The sequence below is a fragment of the Heterodontus francisci genome, chromosome 26, assembly GCF_036365525.1.
Source record: "Heterodontus francisci isolate sHetFra1 chromosome 26, sHetFra1.hap1, whole genome shotgun sequence".
NCBI lineage: Eukaryota > Metazoa > Chordata > Chondrichthyes > Heterodontiformes > Heterodontidae > Heterodontus > Heterodontus francisci.
Genome location: NC_090396.1, coordinates 21,313,249 through 21,332,825, shown reverse-complemented (window position 1 = coordinate 21,332,825; position 19,577 = coordinate 21,313,249). Strand labels below are relative to the sequence as shown.

Sequence of the window (19,577 nt, the reverse complement as noted above, 5' to 3'; positions counted from 1 at the left end):
ATAGGGCTGGAGGAAGATGCAGAGCTTGTGAGGAATAAGGCCATGGAGGGATTTGAACACAAGGATGGGAATTGTAATATCAAGGCATGTCCGGATAAAGTTATCATTTGTATCTACGTGACGTATAATTCAAAGGCCATATGCCATCTACCCTGAGTACTGTTATGGAGGAAATGTGCTCTCTTGTTAAAAGGTATCAGTTGATTTTATTAACCTGATTTCCATCTCACCCAGTGCAGTTACCTGCTGTTGTCAATCACCTTCCTTCAGCAGGAGGGAAGAGGCAAAGATTGGGGCAATGGGTGTTATCCTGTTAATTTGCGTGTCAATGGTTTGATTTTATGCAGGTGAAGGGTGTTAACTGGGGTCTTAGTTGGAAATTTATAAACACTCTTCGAGACTGGTGAAGGGTTTTGAGTGAGGAACCACATGTTTGTAGACCTTTTACTCTGCACAATAAATGTGAAACTGAGTAAATATATACTCCAGCATTATCCTTCCATAACAAGCTTTCTGGAATTTAACAATGGGTTCCTTCACAGTTGCTTTCAATGTTGCTCCATGATTGGCCAGACCAAACACATCTGACTTTGAGGACCACTGCTGCTTGTCTTCCATCTCCAGTGGAGTCTTCACACAGGAGGTGGCTCTTCATGCATCTCCTGGGAGGAGAAAACACTGTTCTTCTTTGAGTAGTGCCATGGGATCATTTATATCCACTTGAACAGGCAGGCAGATGGGGCCTCAGTTTAACACTGCACTCAAAGCAAGGGTTCCAACAATTAGGGTGGCACAGTGGCGCAATGGTTAGCACCGCAGCCTCACAGCTCCAGTGAGCCAGGTTCAATTCTGGGTACTGCCTGTGTGGAGTTTGCAAGTTCTCCCTGTGACCGCGTGTGTTTCCGCCGGGTGCTCCAGTTTCCTCCCACAGCCAAAGACTTGCAGGTTGATAGGTAAATTGGCCATTGTAAATTGCCCCTAGTGTAGGTAGGTGGTAGGAGAATTGAGGGAAGGTGTGGATGTGGTAGAAATATGGGATTAATGTAGGATTAGTATAAATGGGTGGTTATTGGTCAGCAGAGAATTGATGGGCCGAAGGGCTTGTTTCAGTGCTGTATCTCTAAATAAATAATGCAGCACTCCCTAAGTCCTGCGCTGAAGTGCCTACGCAGATCATGTGCTCAAATCCCAGAGTGGGGCAGAAACCCACAACCTTCCAGCTCAGAGGCAAAAAGGAATTCTACCAACTGAGTCAAGAAGAGACAGATAGATGAACAAGGACTCGAGCCCAACCCTGCTTTGTGCTGTTAGTCCATCTCAGCAGACTGCTATACATGGCCTTGGTGCTCCTAGGTTATAAGCCAGGGTTCCCACTGCTGATCACTAAGCATTGAATCTATGCACAGATGTGGATGGGGAGCATAAACAAGATTGGGCTCAGATGTGTCACTTCCCACAACTGAATATCCTGCTGACAATTGCTGTCCAGCCTCGCATACAAAGAATGACCAGTTAGGCAAAGGTTCTCCTGGAATAAGCCTTCAAGGGAGGGGTGTGAATTGGGAAGCTGGTGAAACATATCAAACACTGTAAAATGCACCTATTCTTCATGGAATGATCAATTTATAACAAGCAGATAATGAATAATGAATGCTTCTATATCCAGCGATGTAAAAAGCTTTTAAAATATGGATATCCTCAAAAGAGCCCCAAAATGACACCAAAATATATATCAAACAAGCTAATCACTCAGTTGTTTACCTGCTGATATGACAGGACATACTTTTATATTACTTTATCTCTGTCAGTGTTCAAAGATTAATTGCTGTGGCTCAGTAAGTAAATAGGTTGCACTGATAAATGAAGTGATGTCAGGCTTGCACCTGTACCAGCTTCACTGGGCAATCATTGCTGATGCTTAGTAGGTCAAATATCACCCACTGATCAAATCAGAACGCTGCAGCTGGATTTGGAGATGGGAGCGTGCTATAATTTTTCAGGAGGAGTGTTACTCTGACCTTTTCCTCATTATGCAATTTTATCTCTTTCTCTCTTGATGTCAATCTGCTGTACAGACACACTGCCCAACTGTTCTGGTACCTCACCCATAAGGCCACTCTTTGGGCGGTATTTTATGCTCTCCCCGTGATGTGTTTGGAGGCGGGGAGGGCATTTAATTAGGCAGTATGGTGGTGGGGGGGGACCCCGCCACTTCCCGCCTCCACCCCAATTATGTCTGTGGTGAGAAAGCCTGTGGACAGCCTTCCTGCCGCGCTGCCAATTGAGGTCCATAAGTTGGCAATGCTCAATTAAGGGCCTCTTCCCACTGGTATTAACCCAGCAACAGGCGGGCCTGCCGCCACGTGGGGAGGATGACATGCAAACCTGTGCAGGTTGCTTGCCGGCTCTCAGTGGACAGTCCCTTGTTCAGAGGCATTCAGTGCCTGATTGAGGAACCCAGCAAAGGGAAGTGGGAGGGGCCCATTGCGAGTCAGCCCCGTCTTGCTGATGACCCCCTAAACCCCCTCGCCCACAACCCTTACCCGATGAAACCCCTCCCGCCATCACTCACCTTTGCCTGGATGGTTCCATGATCCTGGGCCTCCAGTGGGCATATTTCACACAGTAGCCATCCCCTCCTTGGATTGGCCGGCAGCTCCCAGGGTCCTGATCCTGGGGATGGCCCACTGGTGGCCTGTTGACTGGCTACTAATCTGGCATGCCTTCCCGGGAAGAGGCTGTGTGGGTCTCTTGCCAGCTCTCCAGCTGGCGGCCAAGACACCCGACGCCTCCATAAAATTCCCCACTTTATGTGGCAAGTTTCAGTCATAGGGAGCATCACTGCCAAGCCCTAATCCTGCACTCACCTGACGTCACACACACATTTCAGTTCGGGTCACCGGATGGTGCTGTGAAGGCAGGAACCCTGATATATATAAAAGCATAGGAACAGGCTATTTGGGCCAACTGGTCTAGGCCAGTGTTTCTGCTACAGACGTCCCCTTCCACCTTATTTCATCTCACCATATCAACGTATCCTTCTACTCCTTTCTCCCTCATGTATATCCCCTTAAATGCATCTATGTTATTTGCCTCAACCACTCTCTGTGGTAGTTCCACATACTCACCGCATTGATTTTCTTTTCCCCCTTAAGCCCCAGAGGCACAGTGGTCAATTGCAGTGTTCTTTAGTGACACTGGTTAAGAGTAACTAACTCAACCTGGGTTTGATCCTGAAGCCTTCTTGAAATAACGCCTAGCAGTGAAGCCCACGCACCTTCTGAGCCAGAAGTGCATCTTCTAATCAATTGGTGCTTTTTGGATACGGTGTTTGGCCGAGACTCATTCTCAGCATTCTCAGATACATATAAACAAACCTACTGGAGCCTCAACATTGCTTCCTCACGCACCACCATCATAAAACAGATTATCTGGTTGTTCATTTGCTGTTTGTGGGACCTTGCTTTGCATTTGGCTGCCTCTTTTGCCCACACAACAGTGACTACACTTCAATCAAGTCGTTAATTGGCTGAGAAGCACTCTGATATGTCCTGCGGACCTGCAGGTGATTATAGGTGCAGCAAATTCACCAGAATGATACTGGGGTTTAAGTGTACTCCCTTGAGTACAGAAGATTATAGAAGGGTGACCTGATCGAGGTGTTTAAAAGGATCCAATAGGATAGAGAGAGAATCTATTTTCTCTGCTGGGGGAATACAGAACAAGGGGAAGTAATCTTGAAATTAGAGCTATGTGATTCAGGAAGCAGTTGTTCACACATTGGATAGTGGAAATCTGGAACTTTCTTCCAAAAGGCTGTGGATGCTGAGGGACAATTGGAGATCGATAAATTTTTGTTAGGTGAGGGATAGGGATCAAAGGTGACTAAATGGAGTTGAGATATAGATCAGCATGATCTAAATGAATGGCAGACCAGGCTGGAGAGGTTGGAACTCCTGTTCCAATATACTAACATTAAGTCTTTTTTTTTAAATCAAAAAATACTATAAACGCCAACAGCTTTCTCACAAATGTAGTCTGGCACACTGAAGCAATCCAGCCATAAAAGGCGATTTTTCCCACGAGTGAGATTAACCCAGACTGTACACAGTCCCTGGTTAGCAGTAAAGCTACTTGAAATTTTTCTGACGTTTATGACCAGTTCACATTACAACAGGAGAAGAAAAGTATACTTGTTGTTTAGTCAAGCAGAACCGTGAATTTTTCAACATTTGCAAAGCATATTCCTGAAACTAGCCCTTGAACAAGGCAGTCAGACATACTGACAGAAAATACCAGGCCTTGTTTAAATGGAGCTCACCAAACACAGAACCAAACTGGCAGATTTTAGTTGGTACATCATTCTCCATTGTGATTTATTTTATTTTGGGTTTACTTATGCAGCTGACAGATTTATTATTGCTGAAGGCGTCAATGTTAAAAACTACCTCAAAAATCTCAGGTGAGGTTTCCCCAAAGCTCAGTGAGTTTATTATTCAATGAGCAACAGCTCAGAAAGATCTCGAATGCGGCCCCTGTTATGCTGAGTGAGCTGATCTCTGCCTGGACGCTGCTGGAGAAGCGCCAAATGTCTTCAGTACCCCTGAGGGTAGAGATGGGGGCACTGCTGTCCAACAAACCCTGACTGGACGTGTGCATATGCAAGTGTAGAGGTGAGGACAGGATGTGGCTTGGCTGTGATGGCCCCAGTGGTTGAATAGCCTGACAATCATTGTCTGGGCCCATATATGAATAATGCCTTCTGAGTGGGGTTTCTGATGGTATCTGGTACACATGGGTCCAGAGCTCAAGCAAGGAGTCAGGATCTTTAAGAGTGGTGACAAGTGACAAGGAAAGAACCAGGTACTTGACAATAGAGCAGACACACTACATCAGCTTTCTGTAACTGTGGTAACTCCCTGTCAGTCCTACTGTGCTTTATAGGATAGTGAAGCTAGGGTGCAATGTTATGTAGCTATGCTGTGTCATATTGAACACAACGGAGAAGTAAAAAGCAGCGAGAGAGGGGGGCTTGGCTGAAACTTTAAAAAGCTGCTTCTTTTTGACTTGATCTACAGACTTTCAGGTCTCCCATCTTCTTTCAGTTGCCTCCCAACACTTTAGTTAGTCCTGTGTTCTTTGTTTCTTTAACATTGTTCATGCCACTTTTCATTGTTAATCTCAGTCATCTATCACGCTCATATTCTTCTTTTAAACAATTTACAGGAGATCTGACAGATAAATCCTCTCATATTTTTCTTTCTCCCTTCCACTTTTCTCTTATCCTATTGAAAATGTCTGTTCACCTTTCATGTCTTCAGTTCTGATGAAGCGATGGAACTTAAAACACAGCGTCACGCGCACAAGAAAGCGACGATGAAAAATTACGGATTAAAAGTGAAGTGTTATAAAAATAGACTTTGTCTTTTAAAAGAATGGACCTTTCCTTTAAAAAGTGTACAATGTGCTCCAAAATAGCCACCGAAGGTAAAAGACCTGGCCTTTGTATATTCAAGCTGTCTGACAGGGACAAAGGAATACCTTCAAAGTTAAGAGGTGTCAATTGCACCCATCCTGAAACATTCCCACATTGAATGGGTTCCTCTGAGACAAAGAAGATGTGAAGTAGCCACATCCTGAGCCATTGTCAGTCGCTACAGGGTAGAAAGCCCCATCTCCCATCAGAGACGAGATGTAACAAATTTTTACCGTAAAAGGCAGCCCTGGAGAGAGAGAGAGAGAGAGAGAAACACTCAGAAAGCATCACCAAACACCTTTTCCAGCTAAGGAGCTGGGGGAAATCCATCAAGCAGAAGGAATGTGCCCTGCTGTAGAATTCTACATCCATACTTACACTGCAGTGAATTAGAAGTGATCCACTGTCCTCAACTGAACTTTCAACCAAGAGAGAAACCTACAAACACCTCAGGCCTGCAACCAACAAGAACTTGACTTCCGAGACAATTCAACAGATTTACCGTGACCCTCCCCCCCCCACCGAAACCTAGCCCCCACTTACAACCGCTTACTCCTTTTCTTCTCTATCTGTCTCTTCATGTGTGCGTGTGTATGTATGTGCGCATGCACACGTGCGTGAGTGAATGCATGAGTGGATGCGGTTGCGACAATTTCAGGTTAAGGTGTACTGATCAATAAATAATTAATTTTCTATTTTAAACCTAAAAGAAAACCTATCGCTGTCTGTTTATTTTACAAATAAAACACAAAGGGGTTCAACCCTAATAACAAAACACACTTTCTGTGGTCAGGCGGGAAACACCCACACCCCTCACCTCGTGGTAGTAACAATAGGCTAGTCTGTTTCTCTCCCCACAGAAGCTGACTGACCTGCTGAGATTTTTGAGTATTTTTTTCTGTTTTTATGTCACATTTCCAGCATTTGATTTGTAAAAAAATTTTGTTTATACAAACATAGCAGAATAATTATAGTGAAAACAACAGGAGAGAGGAACAGAGCAGGGTAGGGTAAATGGTACATGATCAATCAGTGCCTCAAGCTCGTTCTGCCATTCAATTAAATCATGGATGATCTGTATCTTAACTCTATTCACCCTCTTGGTTCCATATCCCTCAATACCCTTGCCTAACAAAATCAACCTCAGTTTTGAAATTTTCAATTGACCCCCTGCCTCAACAGCTTTTTTGGGGGACAGTGTTCCAGATTTTCAATCCCCTTTGTGTGAAGAAGTGCTTTCTGGTGTCACCATTGAATGGCTTCACTCTAATTTTAAGGTTATGCCCCCTTGATCTAGACTCCTCCACAAAAGGAAACAGTTGCTCTCTATCTATCATAACAACTTCTTTTACTATCGTAAACGCCTTAATTAGATTAACTACAGCAGCGGCAGGAGGTGCAGGAACAATTCTGCGCTTGAATGATTTTGAAGGTGCAGGGCAAAAGGTGAATTGGAGTTTCCTAATGGAAGCACAGATATTATAAAGCAGATTACCAACATCCACCAAAGTAAAATTATTTCAAACCAACTTCAGATTCAAAGAAAACAGAAGCTATCCACCCACCAGGCAAAGCCCTTCATTTGTGAGGAAATGCTTGGAACCATCACCTTCCAGAAGAACACAGAGGAACTGAGCCACATTCGACTTCCCCTCAGACATCACCATCAACAAGAAACACATCTGTAAGTGCAGAGATGACTGTACTTATATGGACCATTATTGATTCAATGACAGACAACACCGTTAGCCCCTGTGGAGCTGGAATCACACAGGTCACATCCAGTTCACACGGCACATTATAAACTGTCCATTAGATATAAATGAGTACCAGTGAAGGTACAGTTGTTTCTGCTGTAATCTGTTGTCCCACAGTGTACATGCTGCTTTTAGAATACTAAGAGGATTATCCTCTGGCACTGCCATAAGGAAAGCACATTCTAGAAGGAAGGATTTAAAATTGAAGTTCCTGTGCCTTGCCCTATTTTTACTGTGGTATCTTTCTCTGATGGTGGGAATCTTGCAATAGGTCCCTAATGCTTCATTTGGACCTTCGAGCAGCCCTGGAGGAGACCACGTGATACATACGTTAAAGTGTGGATGCAGAAATACCACAGGATGGAAAGTTATAACAATTCTTTTGAGGTTTGTACACTGCTCATCATTGGAGGCTCCAAGTCTAAATATCATGTCCTTGATACCATTTGCAAGGTATCCTAGAGATGTATAAAGGGTTCAAAATCAATACATCATCAAGGATGCTAATTAAGGCTCAGGACAAATCTAAAAATTCCTCACAGTCATCACAGAATCACAGAATAATACAGTGCAGAAGAGGCCCTTCGGCCCATCGAGTCTGCACCGATTCATTAAAGACACCTGACCTGTCTACCTAATCCCATTTGCCAGCACTTAGCCCATAGCCTTGAATGTTATGACGTGCCAAGTGCTCATCCAGGTGCTTTTTAAAGGATGTGAGGCAACCCGCCTCTACCACCCTCCCAGGCAGGGCATTCCAGACTGTCACCACCCTCTGGGTAAAAACGTTCTTCCTCAAATCCCCCTTAAACTTCCCACCCCTCACCTTAAACCTGTGACCCCTCGTAACTGACCCTTCAACGAAGGGGAACAGCTGCTCCCTATCCACCCTGCCCGTGCCCCTCATAATCTGTACACCTCGATCAGGTCACCCCTCAGTCTTCTCTGCTCCAGCGAAAACAACCCAAGCCGATCCACCCTCTCTTCATAGTTTAAATGTTCCATCCCAGGAAACATCCTGGTGAATCGCCTCTGCACCCCCTCCAATGCAATCACATCCTTCCTATAATGTGGCGACCAGAATTGCACACAGTACTCCAGCTGTGGCCTTACCAAAGTTCTGTACAACTCCAACATGACCTCCCTGCTTTTGTAATCTATGCCTCGATTGATAAAGACAAGTGTCCCATATGCCTTTTTCACCACCCTATTAACCTGCCCTTCTGCCTTCAGAGATCTATGGACAAATACACCAAGGTCCCTTTGTTCCTCGGAACTTCCCAGTGTCAGGCCATTCATTGAATACTTGCGTGTCACATTACTCCTTCCAAAGTGTATCACCTCACACTTTTCAGCGTTAAATTCCATCTGCCACTTTTCTGCCCATTTGACTGTATTTATATCCCCAAATACTGATTCCCTTTTCCGCAGGCACACATCCACCTCCTACCTTATTGTGTACAAAGTGTGTATTGACGCACTGTATCAGCTCCTGTGTGTCAGATGCTTCAAGCTCCCCACGGATCACGACCTGAGGCAAGAGAATAAAAGGTAGAAGCATAAAGACAAACATGCCACACCAGGCCACAGTATCTACCTGTAGTCTGCTAATTTTAACCATGTTTCGAGGATTGTCAGTCCACTTCAGGTTGATTGCAACTGTCAATTCAGACTAGAGAAAGGTTTTGATTTCTGCAGCTCTCTCGCCCCTTCACTGCTCCTGTGCTGCTTGTCCGACATCCAGTTCTGCATAAGCAGAAACTTGCTCCAATTAAACAATGGGTAGGACTGAACCCGCTGTCTTTGGTCCCCACCACAAACTCCATTCTGTAGTTACCAACTCCACTTTCCCTGGCCACTTCCTGAGGCTGAACCAGCCTGTTCACAACCTCATGCCCTATTTGACTCTTAGCTGACCCTGTATACTCTCCATCACCAAGACCACCTACTTCTCCCTCCATTATATCCCCCAACTCCACTAATTTCCATCCATCTGCTGCTGAAACCCTGGTTCATGCCTTTGTTACCTCCAGTAAGGCTTCACCTTCAGCCTCTAGATCCTAAGCTCTGAAATTCCCCCCCAAATCTTTCCACTGTGCTCTCACGTAAGATGCTCCTAGCAAACTACCTCTTTGATCAAGCTTTTGTCCTAAGATCTCTTTATTTGGATTGGGGTCAATTTATTTTATCCAATTATGCTCCTCTGAAGCACTTTGGGACATTAAAGGCCTGCATAAATGCAAATTGTTATTGCATCTCACAAAATAACATAATTAGTTTGATATAGAATATCTCACTGGCTGAATGCACGCCTGCTTAACAGTTCCATCAGTCACCCTATTTTCTTGCTTGGAAGAAAGGAAATAAGGTCCAAAATGAACAGATGGTTGCATGTTTTGATGCTTGGTCTGGGCTAAGTTGCTTTATCCCAGCTGAAGCAAGAGTTGAACTCTACAGTGGGATCTGTATTAGGGAGCATGATAATCAGGCTGAGTTCCCACGCCTGATCTCCCTCGGTTGTGTGCAGATATTGGGGAAAGGGCGGATCAGACATAACTGAGCTGGTATCTGACGCTTGGCCAAAATCTGGCTGATCCTCACCAACTAGGGTCCCACATGAAGTTGAATGAGATACAAGAGGGCAAGGACCAAATCCACTGAGGAGTTGGCACCCTCAGGAGAGATGGGGAAAAGGTAGAGGTGACAAAATATAAAAGGAACAGTTCCAAAAGCACAGAGAAGGTCAACTGAGATTTCTTAGTAACGTGCAGCACTGGGCTGTGTGGCTGCAAGAGTTGAACCCCTCCCTACCCAACACCATCATGGGATGGCAACAGGTCAAGCAGAAAGCCCACCACCACCTGAGGACAATGACGGATGGGCAATAAATGCAGCCTTGCCAGTCTCATGCACATCCCAAAACAAACGAAACAGAAACTAACCGCAGCCATTCTAAAAGACAACTTTGCAGTGAGAGAAGGGAGGTGTAGAGGATACTCTGAAAACAACAGGGATTTCAACTTGTTAATCGTGCGCTAGCTGCACTACACGGTCCATTTTTCACATCTGTCTGCAGGCTAAAGGTTAACAATAAATTTGGAGAGACTTCCTCTTAATTCATAGCTGGTATTTAACTTCATTGTTAATCCTTTAATTCCTGCAACGTGTCATAAAACCTCTAGTCCAGGTAATTAAAATATACAAGGCTGGAAATATGGCTTAATTTGAAACTGCTGAACAGCATTGTTAATTTATAAGATCATTTGGCAATTCATTCTTTGGCAATGGTGGAAGAGGGAGCGGGGGGGGAAGGGAAAAGATTCAGACTGGCAGAATAACTGGGGTGATTCCAGGACAATCCTATTCCCGATTCAAGCCTCACATCAGGACTTTAGCATATTATCATTGCATTGTTAGAGCTGCTATCATTCAGATGCAATTTTCAACAGAGATTCTCTTGACTGGTTCTAAAGATTCTCAGATATTACTGAAAGAAACGATTCCTCCCGGTGTCCCAACCAACATTCCTCCGTCAACCACCAAAAAATAATTAACTTCTCATTTGTCTAATTTGCTTTTGGTGGGACTTCCCTGGTGCACAATAGTTGTTGCATATGCTCATGCAACAACAATGACTGCCCCCAATAAAATAACTCATTGTTTTGGGATGTGATTTCTGTTATTTGATAAGGAAGGGTTTGATACTTTTAACAGCACTTTCACAATCCAGCCTTTGAACAAGGAGTGAACCGCTTCTGAGTTTGCTTCGAGTTTGAAGCACTGTTTCACACTGGCAGCCTGATCTGAATTGTTAGCAATTCATTGACATTGTGAACTTATGAGATCTTTGTGTGACATCATAGCCATTGCAACATATGTACACAAATCAGCTCAAGTGATTTTGTGGCCATTAAAAATATTTGATGGCTACAAGATTAATGGAACTGTTTCGTGTGCATGCATCTCTCCCAGGAAGAACGACCAACATTGCTTTAAAAATGCTTTTAACATTACAGTTATGTGCTATAAAAGACTGTAGGATATATATATATAAAATGATGCACTATTTTCAAAATGAGTTATATACATTAGGCGGTTCTTCTTTTTCCAGAGCGTACTGAGCCTCTGGAATACATAACCGGCTGGTGCGGTGGGTGCTGATTCTCTGAATTGCCTTTGAAAGGGAACTGGGCCGATTCTTGACAGGGGCAGAGATCACATCATGTAGAAAGTAAGTGTCTTTACAGATGATACTTCTTCTTCTTTGGCCTCCTCGTCTCGGGAGACTATGGATAAGCGCCTAGAAGTGGTCAGTGGTTTGTGAAGCAGCGCCTGGAGTGGCGAGAAAGGCCAATACTAGAGTGACAGACTCTTCCACAGGCGCTGCAGATAAAATTAGTTGTCGGGGCTGTTACACAGTTGGCTCTCTCCTTGCGCTTCTGTCTTTTTTCCTGCGAACTGCTAAGTCTCTTCGACTCGCCAGTCTTTAGCCCCGCCTTTATGGCTGCCTGCCAGCTCTGGCGATCACTGGCAACTGACTCCCACAACTTGTGGTCAATGACACAGGACTTCATGTCGCGTTTGCAGACGTCTTTAAAGCGGAGACATGGACGGCTGGTGGGTCTGATACCAGTGACGAGCTCGCTGTACTATGCGTCCTTGGGGATCCTGCCATCTTCCATGCGGCTCACATGGCCAAGCCATCTCAAGCGCCGCTGGCTCAGTAGGGTGTATATGCTGGGGATGTTGGCCGCCTCGAGGACTTCTGCGTTGGAGATACGGTCCTGCTACCTGATGCCAAGGATTCTCCAGAGGCAGCAAAGATGGAATGAGTTGAGACGTCGCTCTTGGCTGACATACGTTGTTCAGGCCTCGCTGCCGTAGAGCAAGGTACTGAGGACACAGGCTTGATACACTTGGACTTTTGTGTTCCGTGTCAGTGCGCCATTTTCCCACACCCTCTTGGCCAGTCTGGACATAGCAGCGGATGCCTTTCCCATGCGCTTGTTGATTTCTGCATCGAGAGACAGGTTACTGGTGATAGTTGAGCCTAGATAGGTGAACTCTTGAACCACTTCCAGAGTGTGGTCACTAATATTGATGGATGGAGCATTTCTGACGTCTTGTCCCATGATGTTCGTTTTCTTGAGTCTGACGGTTAGGCCAAATTCATTGCAGGCAGCCGCAATCCTGTCAATGAGTCTCTGCAGACACTCTTCTGTGTGGGATGTTAATGCAGCATCGTCAGCAAAGAAGAGTTCCCTGATGAGGACCTTCCGTACTTTGGTCTTCGCTCTAAGACGGGCAAGGTTGAACAACCTGCCATTTGATCTTGTGTGAAGGAAAATTCCTTCTTCTGAGGACTTGAACACATTTGAGAGCAGCAGTGAGAAGATGATCCCAAACAGTGTAGGTACGAGAACACAGCCCAGTTTCAAGCCACTCAGGATAGGAAAGGGGTCGGATGAGGCACCGCTATGCTGAGTTGTGCCTTTCATATTGTCATGGAATGAGGTGATGATACATAGTAGCTTTGGCGGACATCCAATCTTTTCTAGTAGTCCGAAGAGACCACGTCTGCTGACGAGGTCATCGGCTTTGGTGAGATCTATGAAAGCAACGTAGAGGGGCATCTGTTGTTCGCGGCATTTCTCCTGTAGCTGGCGAAGGGAGAACAGCATGTCAATGGTGGCTCTCTCTGCTCAAAAGCCACACTGTGCTCAGGGTAGACGCGCTCAGCCAGCTTCTGGAGTCTGTTTAAAACGACTCAAGCAAAGACTTTCCCCACTATGCTGAGCAGGGAGATGCCACGGTCATTGTTGCAGTCACCGCGGTCACCCTTGTTCTTATAGAGGGTGATGATATTGGCATCGCGCATGTCCTGTGGTACTGCTCCCTCATCCCAGCACAGGCAAAGCAGTTCATGGAGTGCTGAGAGTATAGCAGGCTTGGCACTCTTGATTATTTCAGGGGTAATGCCGTCCTTTCCAGGGGCTTATGATATTTGGTCCATTAATTTCCTGGTCCATTTGATTGCCTAAGGGATTTGAGGGACAATTTTCCAGAGTACTTTTTCGCTATTGGTCCTGGGCTTTTTCTCTGTGCTTTTTCCTCTCTCAGACTATTAGACGGCTGTGGGGGTGGAGATGGGAGTGGGAGTGAGTGCCTAGCTCTGACGCTCCAGGTATCATGAGTGAGAGGCAAGCTGCATGGACCAGTTGGCATTTTCCTGCCCATCAATTTTGTATCTTCGAAAAGACTACTGCAGCCTTTTGTAACACGCTATAATGTTTGAAGCAGTATTAAACAATGATTTTGGAACAGTTTTATTAGCTTATGTTTCATTCTACTCAGCAGGGATTTCTGATTTCAATAACTCCATTCAGTAAGTGTGCAGCATCACCACTGGTTCTGTTTGGAATTGCTTATTTTCTGAGAACTGAATCATAATTCACACGTCAGTTATACCATTTAGTTCTGAAGAAGGTTACTGGATTGAAAAATAAATCTATATCTGACATCTGTTTTATAAATAACACCATGCAAATTCTGTTCCTCTGCATTGACATGACAGCTAAATCAGCCGCACGCTTGAGGCCTCGACTGACTTGGAACTACCCGAGTCTCAGGCCTGTGACTTACAACTATTCAGATGCACAAGATTAAACAGGAACAGACACACCCTTTAACCCTGAATTTCCTCTGTAGTTTCCGAGGCAACAATGAGATGACATCAAATATAAATACTCCTGTGCAGGCCAGCGTAGTGGTTCTGCATGCTGCTGTCTACAAACCATTTATAACCTACAGGGAAGGTTTGGCAGGCCAAAATGAAATTAAAAATAATAACTTTGAAACAGCTGCTGCTGTGGAACCCGGTCAGAATGTGAATGGAGATAGCAAGGGCTCCACAGCACTAGGAGTCCGGGATATTACAGACACAATGATACAACGAGGCTGGGGTTGCCAACACGCTAGGAATGTCCTGAATTGTCTATGAAATAAAGTTCAGTCCTCAGAACACTGCTGAGAGCAACCTGAGAGATAAATCATGGAAGCAGTAAAAAATTGTGTTTTTTAAATTTTCTTTGAATACTTAATAATTTATTAATTATAAAAACATTGGAGATAGGGAAAAGGTGGTTTGATTGGACATAGCAGTTGGAGGCAATGCTCCCTCTAAGCTGTGGCTGCGCTGCAACCCAAAAGTCTCTCTCTGCTGCAAGGCCATGCAAAAGAAATTTATAGGGGCTGCACACGTAAAACAAAATTGCCCATGCGCTCCAAATAAAAATTAGATGGAATGCTGGTTGGAGGCAGAAGATCATGTGATGAAACTTCCAGAAATAAGTCCAACCAGAGTTGGAAACCCTGAGCTTGTCATTTAAAGGCGTGTAAAAGGAAGTCTGTCATTGTCCCAAATGCTCCCATTTAGTTGCATAACGCACAGTACATGCATAGGAAAGGGCCACAGGCATTAGAAGGGTTGGAGTGGTCAAGGGTTTGCCTTGCAAAATTTGCAGCAAAAAAATTACAGTTGGCATATGCCACAAGGGCAACCTGCTTACTGAGAAAAGGAGAGAAATGGAAAAGTAATTATTCAAACTTTTAGAATTAGGCCTCCTTCTATAGTGTATGATTCACGAGTCTATGAACACAGCCACAATGGGCCAATATCCCTAATCTCTGCCATAAAATTCTATGATCTTGGCTCCCAAAATGTTAAGCAACCATTTAACCTGCTTTTCAGCTTTTTCTTTCAAACTACAAACCTTAGATTACTAAAGAAAAATATTGCGGATGCTGTAAGTCTCGGGTCCTCAACCCTCCCAGATGACCAGCAATTTCCCAGCATCAGGGGTTCCTATCCTGAGCATTGCCTCCAGTAGCCTGAGAGATCAGCAATTTAAACTTCCCACCGCAGTGCGCCTATGTGAACTGACGCAGAGCTTTCCTCTTTTCAAAAGCAGCCGCCCTGCTGTACATTCCCAGTATTTTCTGTTTTTATTTTGGATTCATTATTTTTTTCCCCCGAAACTGTCCAAGTTAAGCAGGGAAGCTTGAGGCAGTGTGAAATAGTTTAAGTGCTGGCAGAAGCCCACGAGATGCGTTAAAGTGAGGGGTAACGGGTGCTGCCGAGGCTCTGGCTTTGCAGTAATGTGCTACAACGCCAGCCAAGTTGCCAAGCAGTAGATCAGTTTTCACAAGAAATTCCTCAATCTTTTACAAGAGTTCCTCAACATGGATCATATTGAATTACTAGACATATTCAATACTTTGGGATAAGCCTGATGCAATATAACTGAACTCATTTTATGAAGTAAGAACCATACATTCGCACCCCTCCTTTCTCAGCCTCTTATTGTTTTAATTTAGAATAGGACAGCTTTTGGCCAAATTTATCATCATGCACAGACATGCGCGAGCGAGTGAATCATAAGTAAAGGCACACTATTTCCCAGGATATACTTTCCACTCGGTACTGCCATGTATTGTCATCCCTTCCCTCATGCAGTACCTCCCAAGCCACCACCACCTAAGCCACAGACCCCATTTTGCTGCACTCTCTCCACACATTTAAAAGTCTTTTCAAAATCTACTTACTTGTCCACACTTTTGAGTGCTTCCCCTAACTTTTCCTTAGCTTCCTACATGGTGCTCGCCGTTGAGACACCTTCCACATAAAAAGTGCTATATAAATGCACCGTGTTGCTGTTAAAATATATATTAAAAAAAAATATCTCCATGCTCCTGGTCTTGTCCTTCCCTATCACTGATAAATTTTCCAGCCCTACAACCCTCCAAGAACTTTGCATTCCTCCAACTCAGGCCTCTTGTGTGTCCCCACTTCCTTCACTTCATCATTAGCAGCCATACCTTCAGCTGCCTGGGCCTTAAACTCTGTAATTCCCTCACCTCTACGTCTCTCTTCTCCTTCTGTTTGACCAAGCTTTTAGTTAACACGAATATCTCCTTCTCTGAGCCAATTTTTTGTCTGATCATGCTCCTGTTAAGTGCCGTAAGACGTTTTGCTATTCAAAGGTGCTATAGAAATGCAAGTTGTTGCTGTTGTTGCATAAGTTGCTCCAGAGCTGCTGCAATAGATTTAGTCACAAAACAAAAACAAGAAATGCTGGATTCACTCAGCAGGTCTGGCAGCATCTGTGGATGAAATCCTCGGTTGAGGAAAAAGGAGGTCATATCAGTAGCACCGTCATGAAAGGTAGCATCATCAGAGCAGATGCGTCGGAGACGGAGAAACTGGGAGAATGGAATGGAGTCCTTACAGGAGGTAGGGTGTGAAGAAGACCCTTAGATTTAGTTATGGCTCACCGACAAAACATCTTCAAATACTTGCACTGATCTAACTGGACAATGCTGCATGCCCAACCTTTTCTTGCACTATTTCCACCAGTTTTAGGCTCTTCCCATCCTGCAGCTGACTTGTTTGGTACATTTGAAGAAAGCATTTGTTTTTGGTATGAAAGCAGGCAAGGAGCCAAACCCTGCTGGGATACAAGCAGTGAGCACACATCAGAAATAAAATATGTCAGCCGAAAATAAATTGAGAGATTTTACAAGCAATAAGAGTTTCAGATTCCAGTTATAATTGTAATGAGTGCTGTCTGAGGCTGATCACTTTAACAGACAGTAACTTAATGCCAGACTAACTCCCCTCTCTAAGATCACCATCACTAACCGGGCTGGGGGGCGGGATCAGGGGTGGGTGGGGAGGACATGATTTAACTTGATTCCTGTCCCTCCCACTACTTGACCATTCACCCTGACACCTCCACTCTACCTAATGGATGCCATTCACTTCTGGAAAGATAGTATAGTATGAAGAATTGCCTTGATCAAGACTAATGGTGATATTATGCTATGCCAGACATGAGCCTGTGCAGATTGTGTAGAAGTAGCTGTTAGCCAAATATAATAATAACTGGGACTCACTCAGGCCAGCTCTCCACAAAGCATTTTTGTCTAAGGAATATGATGGAATTGGTTTATTTCTGTCTGTTCTGGTAAATGGGTTGGGGAGAGGAGGTGGTTCAAAGCTATAGGCACTCAGAAAATGGTCTAACTCCCTTTGATGCCAATAGAAAGCATGTCTGTTCAAGTAGATCAAAGAGGGCTCAGGACATTCAATTCAAATACAAGTATCCTGTGTGTTCTGTTTATATGTATATGTTTGCTTAGCAGTTCTTTTTCAGTTTAAGGGGCAAGTATTTAAATTTACTTGGTTTCAGTCATTTCTTGTAAAAATTAAGTAGTCCATCTGAAAGCACCAGAAAGAGGAATAGATAAGGCAAAGAATTCAATGGATAGTCATCAACAAATAAAGACATTCAGGGTCCCAATGCCTGTCCAATTTACTCTGCAGATCAGCCCAAAAGAAGTGATTTGTTATTTACTAAATCTAAGATGGGATAGTTAAGCCTGCAATTAATATAAATGTGCAGTGTTTTCAAATCCCTTCATTGCCTCGCCCCTCCCGACCTCTATAATAACACTCCTGTGAAGTGCTTTGGGACATTTTACTATGTTAGAGGCACTACATAAATACAAGCTATACTTGTAGTCCAAAGCTATAGAAGGTGACAAAATCGGCCAGGGTTCCCGCTACTGATTGCTAATTGGAGTTCTGTTCTGCTCTGTGTCATCGCTTCCGCTTAATCGTTGTTTAATAATTTATTTTTGTCACCAGTTTTTATCCTTGACCACAGTCAAGAGACGCATTTATTCTGCCATCTTTCAAAGCTGAGGAAGAGTACATGAGAGCACATGCCACGACCAGCAGATGAGGGATTTCTGTCTGATCCATGGGAATCACGGGATATAAGAGGGTGAGAAAGTGAAGTTGAGATAAAAGATCAGCCATGATCTTATTGAATGAAGCAGTGTTGAGGGGCCCAATGGCCTACTCCTGTTCTTATTTCTTATGTTTTTATCACTACAAATGAATTGATATTGGGTGGTAAAAGCTACAGGGAGCAGGGCTTGACTGCTGGAGTGGCCCAGAATTCTCAACCGGGGAAAACTCAAAATGCCCTTTGTGAGTGTCCTAGACTTCCAATCCTGACAAATTATACACTGGGCCTGCAGCCCGTTATCACAACTTAAATTCACCTTGTGTAATAAATAAGAGGTATTGTGAGCTTCAACCTCAATAAACTCAGTGATACTGGGCTGATCTCAAGAAATATATTTGTACTGAAGTATAATTCATGTTTAAACGAAGCTGTTACTCAGAATGAATAACACAGCACTTAACATGTGCATTCTGCTCAAATGCTCAGCAGTCATTCCAATACTTAAAAGTTACTAAAGTTAGCCAGCTGTTGACAATGGATTTTGACTAAAACTTCTAATCCACAGGAAGAGAGTAAGCTGCTAAAATGGGAAAATAAAAAAAGACTGCAAGATCTCAGGTTTGATCTCTGGTCTGGACTGGTAGTCAGTTCTGCAATTAGCCTCTGTGTTCCAATTAGCAATCAGTAGTGGGAACCCTGGCAGATTTATCTTTTAACCCCTCCCTAGCTTATGGCACTTGAGGCCAATTGTAGCTCCATAACTGTTGCCCTGATTGCAATCAGCTGGCCTAGTACTGTACAAGGATTAGGCCTTGAACAGCTATGGCTCAGTGGGCAGCACGCTTGCCTCTGGGTCAGAAGATTGGGAGTTCAAGCCCCAGTCGAGAGACTTGAGCACATGAAAAGGCTGGTACTTTAGTGCAGTTACCGAGGAAGGTGTCCAAGGTGGTGTTTTGCAGATGAGAAGTTAAACCAAGGTCTGATCTTACTCTCAGATGGACGTAAAAGGTCCCACGGCACTAGGTGCAGGGACGTTCTCCTCAGTGTTCTGGCCAATATTTATCCCTCAATCAACATCATTAAAACTGATTGTTATATTCCAGAAAGCCAATTGGCGAAGGATAGAACTGGAGCCAATCTTTAAACAGTTTTATAACCATTTAATTACAGAGTTACACATTACAAGCATGCATCTCTTAACCCAACAACCAGTTTCAGTCTGTGTCTATGCAGAGCGGCACAATCCCCAGTCAATGCCCTCCACCTGCATACAATTAAACACAATTGATAAACAATTAGCACCAATTATGATAATTATCCTGCTGTTGTTTGTGGGACCTAGCTGTGTGTAAATTGGCTGTGCATTTCCTACATCACAACAGTGAGTACACTTCAAAATACTTCATTGGCTGTAAAGAGCTTTGGGACGTCCTTTGGTCATGAGAGATGCCATATAAATTTGTTTATTTCTTTCTTGACCAGTACAGCTCAACTGCATAGTTGATCAATGTAACCTTTTACATATGGTTT

At 44.1% G+C, this 19,577-nt stretch overlaps 1 protein-coding gene across 2 annotated transcripts in view; it reads right to left on the bottom strand.

Annotated features, from left to right (window-relative positions):
• spata20 (spermatogenesis associated 20) overlaps nt 1–19,577 on the bottom strand; it is a 452,991-nt gene that overhangs the window by 176,644 nt on the left and 256,770 nt on the right. Inside the window, exons 15-16 of one of the 2 annotated variants that reach the window (XM_068057906.1) lie at nt 8,684–8,764; nt 7,042–7,158 (exon numbers count right to left, since the gene is read on the bottom strand). In XM_068057906.1, coding sequence (XP_067914007.1) covers nt 7,042–7,158; nt 8,684–8,764 — 198 coding nt within the window. The remainder of the gene's footprint in view (nt 1–7,041; nt 7,159–8,683; nt 8,765–19,577) is intronic. The other variant, XM_068057905.1, reaches the window with a different exon arrangement.